The sequence below is a fragment of the Salvia miltiorrhiza genome, chromosome 8 (genome assembly GCF_028751815.1).
Source record: "Salvia miltiorrhiza cultivar Shanhuang (shh) chromosome 8, IMPLAD_Smil_shh, whole genome shotgun sequence".
Taxonomy (NCBI): domain Eukaryota; kingdom Viridiplantae; phylum Streptophyta; class Magnoliopsida; order Lamiales; family Lamiaceae; genus Salvia; species Salvia miltiorrhiza.
In genome coordinates, this window is record NC_080394.1 from 31,804,047 (window position 1) to 31,817,087 (window position 13,041).

The following is a 13,041-nucleotide window of genomic DNA, read 5'->3' on the forward strand; positions in this document are numbered from 1 at the left end:
ATATGACTAAAAAAGAGCATGGAGAAAATTATTTATTTGCCTATGATTGTTGATCTTGGTCTTTTCGTTTTTTTTTTTTTTTCTTTTCGTTTTTTTTCTTTTTTTTTCTTTTTTGTTTATATATATATGGAATGGTTTCAATGAGATCCCTCATATATGATGAGATCTTAGAATAATTTGTAGGTATTGATTTAATGTATCTTATGGCTAATATTTATCTGAAGTGAACGAAATTTTACTTGAGTTTGAATTATAGAAAAAGAGAAAATTTTACCAATTTTTTGAATATTAGTATTATTCAACACTATATATATTGGTTTATTCATTATTCTCACGTCTCCTTATATAAGTGATACAATATCTATATGTACATATGTTATATTTTTGTATAAATTATATTGATTATATGAAAATATTAGATTAATTTGCAAATAAAAAATTTGATATTAAATTTTAATTTTATTAATTTACATTATAATTATAAAAATATATGTACAACCTACACGAATCATAATCGCCGCGCATCGCGCGGGAGATGCACTAGTTAATATTGAGAGTGGTGAAAAGGTGAAAAATAAAAATAAATGAAATAATATTAGTAGTGGTGGTGGAGTATCCTACAATAGAAATGGAAGTTATTTGAGAGACGACCTAAAAAAAAAGCTAGAATGTTATTTGGGGCACGGATGAAGTACTAAATTGTACTCGTATTTAAGATTGCATTATCTTGAATTAATAGCTCAAGTATTGTACAGGTGTAAGAACAAAAAACTAAAATAACTAAATTCAACCCGAATGGGCTGTTGATTTCATGGTTCAAATTATTTAGATAGATGGATCTTTTAATATAGAAGTTAATTATAGTTGGATAATTTTCCTATGCGCCGGAAGTAGGGTTTTAGCATATGATGTAGGTTTTAATATATTACAGGTTTTGATTCATTTGTAACCCTATACTATATTAAGTAGTTCTTTTTTCATTTCAGTCCCTACTTGGGTAGGGTGTTGGCATGTGCAATAACGTCGTTGGTTTCTCTCTTTGTGCCTTTTCATATGGTTATCGGTTTAAAAACCTCCAATAGCCAGTATAATTTTGATATTTTCTTTCTATATACTTGATTTCAAAATTCTCCAAAATCATATTCATTTCTTCAAAATCTGTTAAAACCATTAAAAAGATCCATCAACCTTACAATACCTTCATAAGATAAAATTATAGATGCTAAGCATGGAAATGCACAAAAATCACTCAAAATATGCATATAAAATACATTTAATCAATAATATATAGAGTTGATCCCTCATCCCTTAATACTACTGACATTGTTTTCATCCCAAAAGTAAAACCCCATAAGCCCAAAGATTTTCAGCCTTAGTCTTTGCAATGTTATCCTCTGTGTCATTACCAAGTGCTTTCTAAATAGAATAAACACTATCCTCCATTCTATTGTACCTTTAAATCAAAGTGCATTTATACCGGTAGGTTTATAACAGGGATTATGGCCGAAAATACACAAGTTTTGAAAAAAGTTATAATTTTTACCTGACTTTTAATTAAGCCAAAAAATACATGAGTTTATATTTTTGTTGTAATTTTCACCCGAGTTTGACTTTTTGGCGAAATTAGAGCTTAATTAGCAGTTGGAAGTTCACCTGATGTTGGTCTAACTTTTGATGATGATGAGTATTTAGAAGCTCGAAGGTCTAAGAAGGCAAAAATTAATATATTTGACTTAATTTCGACTGTTAATTAAGTTTTAATTTCGTTGAAAGTCATATAAGCAACAAAAACATAAATTCATATATTTTTTGGCTTAATTAAAACTTCAGGTGAAAATTACAAATTTTTCAAAGTTCGTGTATTTTTTTGCCATAACCCCTTTATTATATTCCCTCCATCCATGATAAAATTTCCTAGGAGAAGTAGTCCGAGTTTTAAGACGAGGTTGTTGAGCATATTAAAAATAGTGAAATGTATTATAATTAGTATTGAAAGTTGTGAAAATGAGATAAGTAAGGGTAAATGAGATATTATAAGTGGTGGGGTATAGTCCAAAAATAAAAGGATTAATGGCTTGTAAAACTACGAACTTTGGACATACTCTGGTTTTAACCTCTAACAAAAGATTATGTCTGTAAATCCACGAACTTTGAGTATATATTCTAGTTTTAACCTCTAACAAAAAGTTTTGCTTGTAAAACCACAAACTTTTAATTATTTTTTATTTTAACTATGGGAACAGTATACAGCCATGTACGTAGATTTAATTAGGGTACATTCTGCGTAATTGTAATTAGGATAGATTTAATTTATTTATTTTAAGTATGAAACAACGTCGTTTAACCTTTATTAATCACATCAACTAGTTATAAGCCACATAAGATTAAAATGCCATGTATGTGACCAGATACTGTTAACGTAGTTAAAATTAGAAACAATTAAAAAGTCGTGATTTTACAAGCAGAATCTTTTGTTAGAAGTTAAAACCATAATATATCTAAAGTTCGTGATTTTATAGGCAGAATCTTTTGTTAGAGGTTAAAAGCAGAATATGTCCAAAGTTCGTGGTTTAACAGGCCATTAATCCAAAATAGAATATGAAGTTTTTTTGTGGATATCCCCAAAAGCAAAAGTATAAAATATTATCATGGATGGAGGGAGTAGATAATATTATGACAATGTTTGAAATTTTTCACTTAATGAAGAAGAGGAAAAATGGTAGAATTGAGTACATTTTTATGAAATTAGATGAGTAAAGCTTATGGTTTTTTTCAAAAAAAAAAGGAAAAGAAAAAAACAAGGGTTATGATAAGGTGGAATGGGTTTTTCTTTGAAAAATTATGTTTAAAATGGGTGAGGGTTGGTGGAGCTTGTTATGAGATATATTACGACTATCTTACTCGGTAGTAGTGAATGGAAACCCCTTTAAGCCTTTTCACCTATAAAAGGGGCTTCAGCAAAGGTTATTTCGTCTTTGTGCAATTGTCTTGTTTTTGCAGACGATAGCATTCTCTGTTTTAGGGCAAACCATCAAAAGATGACAGAGATTCAAATTATCATCAAGACTTATAAGGACAACTTTGGAGAAAACTAAAGTGAGTGCAAGCAGGAATATAAAGATGATGTTATGGAGGATATATGCGCTAGAAGCATGGAAGGTGGAGTCATTGTCCAACGCGGAAATAGAAATAATGTTGAAGTGTGCGGTCCAAGCTATGCACAATTTTACCATGAGCTGTTTCTTGAGTGCCTTCATTGGTAGTTGCAAAGTTAGGTTAAAAGTTGGAATCCAACTTTTGCACCTCCAATGAAAGTGGGAACCAACTTTTATTCATTCTCATTTATCATCACATTTAATCATTTTACTTAATCTTTTCTCTCTATATATGCATACATATATATCCCCATTTTAACCCTTTCTCTCTATATTATACTCGATGTTGTTGTTGTCTGGACCGTGTGACTTGGAGTAAATCATGCATCAACGTTGATTCATTTATATTCCTCAAATAAATGTAGTTATACTCAATTTTATGGTAACTTTGGCCAGAGCAGAGGCAAGATGAAGTGAAATAGAGCATCATAACAGGGTTATTCCTCAAATAAATGTTGTTCAGACCGTGAGAGGATGAAGGCGTCGTCTTCATCAAAATTGAAGGCGAAAGCAATCAACGAAAATCAAGGAAAAAGGCGATGGACATTTGGGAATCTAAGGTTTCATAGATTAGGGTGAGATAGAGAGAGAAGTCGAGAAGAGAGAGAGAGACGTGAAGTCGGGAGACAAGGGCAGGTGGGCGGCGCAACTGCTGTCGTCAAAGAGGGATGAATGCAAGATGTTGTGTGTCTGTGGTGGGTGGATGTGAGAAACGAAGAGAGGGGCATCGTTTCACCAAAGAAGAAGTACTAAGTGGTGGCAGCACTGGTAAAATCTAGGATCTAGGGTTTAGTCTCGATAAAGAACAAGAGATGAGGGCGTGGCTTGACTTCAACGACTGTTGTCGTCGAAGAAAAAAAGTAGCGACGGTGATTCAAGAGGAAAGTTCAGGTTTTGCTTGTAGCCGTAGCGACGACCGCTTCCACTGTAGAATGAGACAGCAATGTGTGTGTCAATGGATCTACGTGTGTATGTGTCCATGTGTGACTCTGTGTGTGCGTATGTTTATATAAAACAACACCGTTTTGCTTACATGACTTTTTTTTCGAACAAAATTTCCACGTAATTCGTCAATTTGGATTCTTGACATTTCAGGTCAACACTCAGGCGCCAGAATTTCTTTCGAGACACAAATAATCAAAAACTGATATGATGAGTACTTCTTGCACTTATTTTAAAGATGAGACATTTTTGTTAAAACACTAATACGTTGGGACAAAATTGAATATTTTTCATTGAAATAATAGAGCTACAAATTTAAAAATATATATATATATATATATATATACTTAGAATAATCCCAAGGAAAACTAAAAAAACTCTTAAAAATATGTTATTATATAGGACCGCAGTTACAATTCTGATACAAACAATTAAGAGACCAAATTTTAATATGGTCGCGCGTAATTCAACTTCCTCTAATTCACGGTGGTTGGAACGACACATTGCAGTTGTAATCGGATGAAATCACGACAAAATTGATCGTTGTCAGACCGCGTACAAGTACAACCAATGCCTTACGCATGTCAATTTGCTAGTTGAGGCGCAATTGCACAATTTTACCTATGGTCAAGTAAAGTAGAGGTTTTATACTCATGTTTTAATTGCTGCCAGAAATGGTGAAGTTTTCAACAATTAACCCTTTACTCTATTACATATAAATAACAATAGGGATTAGGTACTAATCAATATTTAATAAATCGTTAATGAAAAAGTAAAAACGATCACTCAAAAATTATAGAAGATAGATAATTCAAACTAAGCCCACGTTTGATTGGGGTATTTTTAGAGGTTGGAAAATGATTCAATTAATTAAATCCATTACTTGTTTGATTTGAGTAATGAGTTAACCATTACCCTTACTTGAGGGTAACCCAATCACCCAATTTGTTACCCCTCAAAATAGAGAAAAAAACAAAAGAAAGGGAATCCCTTACTAATTATTCATTTCCATTGTTTAACCAAACACTCAATAAAAGTAATGGTTATTGTTACCATTCCACTCCTTTATTTGATTACATTCCCTTTCCATTCCTCTACTTGAACCAAACGAGCATTAAATGAATGAACACCATTAAGCATAAAAGTGCAGAAATGCCAGAAACCCATCTATTTTGGCAAAGTGTAAAGAAATACTACATGAATTAATTTACTAGAAATCAATGTACTCCGTAATCACTTAGGCAATAGAGTCTTGTCTGTGTCCACTTAAAATATGAAAAATACTAAGTACTATTTTGAGGGTGAAAAATACCTCTTTAGTCTTTGCTAAGCAATCATTTTCAAACCAGAGTTTTCTGCTTTGTAGTTTTGTGTGAGTTTGTAGTTTGTACCGATATTTTTTCTCAGAATTTGACGTCCGATTATGACAGGCTTTATTGGCATCTCAAATTGGAATCACATTACTCGACGTTAACTGCTTCTACACCTAAACTCTTTGGGGAAAAAAATAGACAAGAATTAAGAGAAAGGAGTTAGCAACATACTTGTTCCAATTCATTTAAAGTCCGAAAGCCACTCTCTGCACATAATCTGGGCGCCTTTTGGTGGGCATCCGAAGCAGCCCTGTGATCTGTAGCTCTGTTACTGCCCTGCAAAATTCTGCTCTTTGACGCTCAAGTTAAGGACTACATATATCATCGAAGTATAACTAGGCAGAAAATGGACTAAATTAAGATGGGCAGCAGAGGATACTGTATTGATGCATCAGTTTTGGTCTGAGCTTCTTTAGAGACTTTTCGTTTTTTAGGTGATGGAGACATTCTTGATCTTTTCTTGGCTTTTAAAGGTGGATTTGAAATGACTGCCATGAAGGAGTGAAACCATTCATGAACATTGATGAGATCGCCATGCTCTTCAGCCAGTGTATACCTACACCAAGCAGATGAAAAGTCCAACCGTCAATCGAACTTTCTGTAGAATGGTTATATAATTTATCACTGAACTATGGTGTAAGAGCAATGACAGTTCAACACGCTAAATTTTGTAGGATTAGTACGGTTTATGTATATTACCAGTGATCCAATGAAGACAGACTAAGTGAAATGAGAATTACAGAAGCACTCAAAAAAAAAAAAAAAGTGATCCAATGCAGACCTTAGTGAAAGGTGTGATCTTTTAACCTTTTTGATTAACGATAATCCTTTTGAGAAATAGGTTCGAAGATGTAGTTGAAACGGTGAAAAATGCCCATCTCAGCCATAAGAAAACGTGTGCACTTACATAATAGAGGTATCATGCATAGATGGAACTAGAACACCATCATTCTTACGGCAGCAAGAACACTTGAGGAATTTTCTTGACTCCAAGAGGTCAGCCTGGATTCTTCTTCTAGGATCTCCAATCAAAGCCTGATATGATCAAAACAGAATGTTAACAAATTAAAGTTGCATACATTACCAAAACTTCAAACATCTTAAAAACTTATTTCTTTTAAGTGTTCAGGTAAATCCAATAAACTTTTTATATTAGTACTCTGAAGGTTATGATTTCATTTTAAACACCTCTATGCTATTGGCAATCATTTAAAATAAATAATGAATACCACAGCTTATATTCTGAAGTCTATTCATTTTTCGGAACCCCGTGTTCTTTTATCTTTCCTGTTATATGGCTCTTCTACAGAACTCAAGGAATCACTTATCAAAATGCTTAAACAGAAATATAGTTATCCTTCGAACTGAGGTCACTCAAGTTATGTAAGAACTCACCCAGTTATGCATTCAAGTCCCGACAAACCTTATCCAAATTTCATTCAGAATTATAAGGTCTTTAGATACTGTTATAATATAAATCAGCTTGGTGACCAAATATGAAGAACTCCTCAGTCATTGGCAAGAGACTGCAGAAAGCTTGATAAAATTACAGAATTGAAGATTTTCCAGAATACTCAACTGTATGGAGATTGTCAACATTATCAAAGAAGATTATTTCATGAAGAGGTATACTCTCAATGGTTTGAATATGTTCCCTGTAATGAAATCAAACAGGAACGTGTTTAATAGAAATGGAAATAAATATAAAGATCAGATAATTGAAGAATATGGACACTAAAGATAAGAACGATATGGAAGATAACCAGTGATTATACCAACAAATAAATAGATACAAGCTATGACTCCAATTCTTCAGTTACTTTCTGGATCAACCTACTGAATTTAATTAGTTTTAAATTTTCATATCTAATGTAAACCTTTACACAGGACATTAAATGGCGGCATTGCTTCATGCTTCTGCTCACAACTCATAATGCATGATGCTTACATTTGAGATTCATGAGGTAAAAGGTAAGTTGTTGTAGTATTAGTTTTCATTTGGGTCAACCTATTTGGTGCATCATTGAAATCTCAACCGTCTAGTCGTGATTACATTGTTCTCAGAGTTTTGTATTGCACGTAACATTCAGTTGCAATGATATACTTCGGAAAAGTGAAAAATCCATGCAATCTTGTTCGTTTACGGTTCTCAATTGAAGTTATGAATAAATGAATTTAGTGATACCAAATTATGAAAGAGGTTTAGGATATATACAACTAGAACTGGTACCTGAACATAGATTGTAGAAATGAGGCAACTTTTTCGTTGATTGGGGATTTACTTGTCCTGTCACTTTTATAAGTCCTGGATGTAGGCCTCCTGATAAACAAAAAGCAACAAGGTTTCTTAGTTCTATTAAACTATGAACTGTGCAATCAACATGTCTAGAAATAAATAACAAGAAGAAGAGATTGCTGTCCTATATGCTTCATTATACCCAATTTTAGGATATCAATTAAAGGCTTAAAGCATTATAGCCATAAACCAACTTGTGTCAAGTAGGCTGGCCAAATATTCAGTAATCAAACCAATTTCAACCAATGAACAACCTGAAGATGATGTAGTCCATAATATGAAATGTCACCATTCCTTGCAAGAGCAAATGGCAGTGTCACAAATGAACTACTAGCCTCAATAACTTTACTTTTTCATTTAATGAAAGTCCATGTCAAGGGGGAGCACACAAAAGAGTCAATCAGAGCATATCATGCAGTTATCAGAAAGGCATTGAGAAATACTTAGATTCCTCTCTCAAATCACGTCTTGACTGATTCTCCTCCAATGTCATTCGGGACTGTAGCTCCTTTACTTTTTCATGAATCTGGAAAGACCAATGTTCAACGGGGGTAATCAGATATATATTCGACAGTATGGGTAATCATCAATCTGGAATCAATGCTGCAATAAAATCAATCTTGTAGTTTTGTGAAAGAGGCAAACATAAAAAGGGGGAAAGGCGATTAACTATTGCACTATGCATTCTGGATGTAACGAATACAATAAGGGTAAAGCAGCATCAAGAGAGATATGAAGCAAAAAGATAAAGCAAGCTATAAGAAAGCAAACTGTAAGACCAGTGATAGTCAAATGAAACAGAAGACTTTTCAACAAAACTAGCAATTTACACCATAGGGCCATTTATGTCCTCTTTTTCTGCAACTCTGTATGATCTCTTCATGATTGAAATCTTAAAAACTAAACAATCGCACATTCTGTCTGTTCCTAAGAGCCATTTTTCTCCAAAGCCCATCTTTCTGTTGCATCCATTGATATTTATATACTTTCCAATCTCCTAAATTTTGCATTTTAGGCATTTTTAGTTTTACCTGTATTCATAGATCCCTTAATTTATGACATGCAGTACTTTTTCTACAGCTCCTAAGAGTAATTTAGATAAAATATACCATATTAGGAACAACATAATATAGTATACCAACCAGAGACCCCCAAAAAAACTAAACCATACCTCTGCAATGCCTCTAGTAAGCATTTCCCATCTATCCAGTATTTTGCACAGCTCCATAGCTGGCAAATCCCTGCACAAACAAAAGCCACACTGCTTGTTTCCTTTTTTTTGAGGGAATGAAAGGGATATGACATGCGCTTAATATTACTAAGATTCCTTATGGAAATCCATGGTTTGTAATATTAACAAGTGCAGCAAAGTAAACCATTTCCAATTTATATTACATAAATATAATCCCTTCTTGAAAGCTACAGTTTTTTTAACAAATTAAGTGAAATTATTACCTCAACATCTGAAATGCCCGAACAATGTAACCTTTATCTTGTAAGCAGCCAAGTGAATGATGATTATGCACTGAGGTTGTATAATCTTTCTCCACTAGATTGAGATCAGTAACACCAAAATTCTGCTGCTTAAGTTTGAGCATCTCACAGAATAAATCTAAAAGGGAGATTTTGCGGCACCTTCCAACTTCATAGAGACACTGCAACATATGATATCAAAAGTACAGGCGTGAAGTTTTAGGCCAACTATTCAAAACAAAACAAGATATTATGTCTAGATGTTCAAGAATGGAGTAAAGCTAAGAAGGAAGTACAAAGGTCTCATCTTATGGCAGAAATAATGTGGTCTCCGGAAAAGATAAATCAAATAACCAAGAAAAAAACAGAAGATAAAAGACCATAGCATTTTCCCCAACAAATATACAGTCGTTGTACGTAACAGAAACAAACCCTGTACATCGGAAAGGCATATCAAGAAACTAGAAGGGGGTTTAACTATAGGTCTAATGTAATATTCAAGATTTCCAGAGCAGACTACCATTCCACTTGATAACTGATACAATTTTGTGGTTGTCTTACTTGGATTCTTACCATAACTAAAGAGCTCCAAAGCTGATGAAGTCTTTTCAGTTCAGACAAAGCATAGACCCAATCAATGCAGTTGCCTCTAGTCTCGCAAAACCTATCATAAAGTTGGTAAAGCCATTTCAGAAACCTATGTAACTCATGTTAACATGTCTATTAAAATAAAAGACGTTTCTTGATCGAAAACCTTTGTAAGGATGGAAGTTGAAGAGCCCGCTTGATATCAGGTTCACTGAGTAAATTATTGTCCCCATCCAATCCCTGAAATTAAAATTAAAATAAAAAATGTGTATCTGGTTGGAGCAGACTTTTCCCCAACTATAAAATCAGATATATATTGAGGAATTTACAGAAAGGCAAAAAAGAGACATGGAAGTATTATCATAGTTAAAAAAATTCACGAGAACATAGCAGTAGTTGCGTAATATCTATATTCTAGGGTCAATTCCAAGAAAACTCCAAGCTAGTGCGAAAAATAGAACCCATGTAATGAAGACATAATCATCGGTTATGAAAGTTTTATTTCTAAATCATCAAGAAGACTATAGATACTTGCAAAAGAACAAAGAAGTTTAACAGATCACAAACAAACCATTGAAAGAAGACGTATATAGATTAAAAAAATAGATAAATTGATCTTGCCTCGGTGCCTTCTTCATCAATTAATTTCCTTAGAACGAAGCTTAAAGGTTCAGAGAAGACCTGCTGTGCCGTAGCAATCTGGAAACAGTTGTTACAAACGATAATTAAGTGAAGTAAGTTGTGAAATAGGATAAGCTCATTACCTCACAAAAAGATAAAGCAAACAGAGCTAAGGCCTGTTACTAACCCTTAGAGCTTTAACAAATAAGGTCAGTGTTCCATCATGTCTTAAGAAGTAGTTTCTTAGGAAAGTTGATACATGTTTTCCAATATTGAAGCTCTGACAACTTCTGAGAAGAACAGCCTCAATGACAGCATCCATCTTTTCAGTGGGGGTTCCCAAATAGAACTCGCGAACAGATAGATACAAGCTTGCACTTGAGCACAGAATGTTCCTTAGAGCATCAACACTAGTTGCAACTCCTAGTACCAAGATTATTGGAACTTTTACTACCCATTCCCTGTCAATAGCAAGGTTTTTGCCATTTGCAGGTCAGAGGATATTGAAGTCTCAAATTCAGCACTTACAAAAGCATATCAAGTAATGAGTGAAATAACAATGGGCATATAATGGATGGTAATTAGAAAAGATGATAGTCTGGCGTGCCTAACTTCAAGAGTAGTCTGATTAAGTATAATGATATAGAACATTCATAGTTCATCGACTCTAGTTTTGACTGCTTTAGTGCCATAAAAGATGAATGGTTAGTCCTCATTTCATAATTTAAGAACTAGGAACAGCGAAGCCCAATTCACCTTTGTACTACAAAGTTTCTCATCCTCTCCTTCTCCATCCCCCTAGAGTCATATCATGACAATTGAGGAATGCTTTGTGATGGTCTTACAGAAAACTACTCATAACTGAACCTACAATTATAGAAGGGCTAGTTATATAAAGAGTTCATGAATATTAACGGATTCTTTCTAGTAAAGTAGTATCCAAAACTGGTCATGGTATGGCTCAATTAATTGATGTAACTATTCTATAGCATGCTGTCCAACAACTAACTGAAGATGATATCACATGGTAGGAGAGAAAATTTGAGCTCACAAGTAAATAGACCTAGTTTAAGTGCCATTTTAAGAAACTTCAAACAACACTGCGAGGTTGCCAATTTAGAAGAAAAATAGCTGCTGTACCTCAGCATTACGATGAAATCGTTCAACACAGAACTGCTGCATCTTTCCACATCATCAATTATAACAATCAGTGGTTTGTCATGGTTCTCTTGTTCAGTATACCATGACGCTAGAATGGACATCTCAGGTGCCTAATAAATAAACAGAAAGCAAGAATAATTTTTAGCTCTATAAACTATTTCACGTCACATAAAAACCAACATTCCCCCCTTGAGTAAGGAAGTTGGCTGACATGCTTACATCAATGCCGACCAACAGAAACTGTCGTAGCAAAGTTTTAAGACAACCGCCAACTCCATTCTTGGCGCAGAAGTCAATCGATGTAAGATTTGCTACTAAACATCCATTCGATCTCAAATGTGCACCAAGGTCGGCAAATGTCGATATGTCATCAACAAATTCCACGTTTTCTGCAAATCCCTCCGATTAAACAACTGAGATGATTTCTTCATAAAACGAGATAAAGTAATTCGCTTAAAGAAATTTAATCAATTTTCCAGGGAGAAAGACTTACTAGTAAAAAGCAATGCGGTGAAAATTTGTGCGCCAATAGGTACATTATTTGGAATAGGGTACATAGACGTGGCTCTACTGAACTCACGAGTTCGGCAGGCGCAAATTGAATCGAAGGACGCATGAACCCACTTATTTATTTCATCAAACACGCTAGTGTTAAGGTTTTTCAAGACATCCTGAAATTTAAAGTGCAAAGTTTAGAACATTTAGGCGTTTCATAAAGAAGGAATGCTGCTTAATCTAGTTGAGTAGAGAAGAAAACCTTAATAATGGATTCAGTGTTGGACCACAGGAGTTTGAAGGTTTCAAATCGCGAGTTGTCATTGTATTCTTCAGCAGAACCATCGGAAACTTTGGGGGAGAGATCGATTCTCCGTCTGGTTTTAGAGGCGGGTTTCCGCGTAGCGGCTTTGTGGAGAACGAAGAAAGGCTGCAGAGGACGCGCGAATTCTAACAATTTGTTTCTACCAATTCTCACCGACTATCATTACCTCCCCACTGAAATGGAAGAAGAAATATAGTTAACCGGAAAATATACCTGGAGATCACTATTTGCGGTGGAAATCGACGGCGACGTCGCTGGATCGGCTGCCGGCGCCATTCTGATTTTTCTTTCTTTGTGTCTCTACTCGTTGACGGCTTTTAGGTAATGCAGTTTAGGAAACCGCCTTTCTTTGGCGGGAAATGGTAAGGGTTAGTGCCGGGTTGAGACCACATGGTCCACACACCATCCCTCCACTAATTTAAAATATGGGTAATACATCGAAATATATGAATTTTCAGGCATTTTTTATTTTATGTATTACTATAATTTATAATTAGCATGTCTATTGTGTGCGTGTGTTGGCCAAGCGGTAAGGAGAATGCCTGAGGCCAAAGGTCTCGGGTTCGAGCCTTTAAATTTCTTTATTTAATATTATTAATTTATCAAAAAAAA

The 13,041-nt window shown here is 34.4% G+C and overlaps 1 protein-coding gene across 3 annotated transcripts; it reads right to left on the reverse strand.

Annotated features, from left to right (window-relative positions):
• Positions 1–4,365: 4,365 nt before the first annotated feature.
• Positions 4,366–12,819, reverse strand: LOC130997730 (origin of replication complex subunit 3). 3 transcript variants are annotated; one of them, XM_057923138.1, is made up of 18 exons: positions 12,643–12,819; positions 12,367–12,534; positions 12,103–12,280; positions 11,829–11,998; positions 11,589–11,719; positions 10,636–10,909; positions 10,449–10,526; positions 9,994–10,067; positions 9,813–9,903; positions 9,222–9,421; positions 8,938–9,007; positions 8,210–8,292; positions 7,701–7,790; positions 7,050–7,125; positions 6,378–6,505; positions 5,850–6,026; positions 5,642–5,756; positions 4,366–4,718 (listed from the first exon to the last, which is right to left on the reverse strand). In XM_057923138.1, exons 1-18 carry the CDS (start codon positions 12,703–12,705, stop codon positions 4,644–4,646), a joined length of 2,241 nt encoding a protein of 746 aa, XP_057779121.1. In that variant the 5' UTR covers positions 12,706–12,819; the 3' UTR covers positions 4,366–4,643. The 3 variants fall into 3 exon arrangements, with proteins under 3 accessions (XP_057779121.1, XP_057779122.1, XP_057779123.1); XM_057923140.1 differs by having other exon boundaries at positions 4,684–4,718; positions 5,642–5,761; XM_057923139.1 differs by having other exon boundaries at positions 4,366–5,761.
• Positions 12,820–13,041: the final 222 nt, after the last annotated feature.

Excerpts from the sequence above, each read along its gene's own strand:
- LOC130997730 (XM_057923138.1), bottom strand. The coding sequence starts at position 12,705 with ATGGCGCCGGCAGCCGATCCAGCGACGTCGCCGTCGATTTCCACCGCA. Across the intron at positions 12,281-12,366 it reads ACACTGAATCCATTATTAAG|GATGTCTTGAAAAACCTTAA; the intron begins GTTTTCTTCTCT and ends TTTAAATTTCAG. Across the intron at positions 10,068-10,448 it reads TTGATGAAGAAGGCACCGAG|GGATTGGATGGGGACAATAA; the intron begins GCAAGATCAATT and ends TTTTAATTTCAG.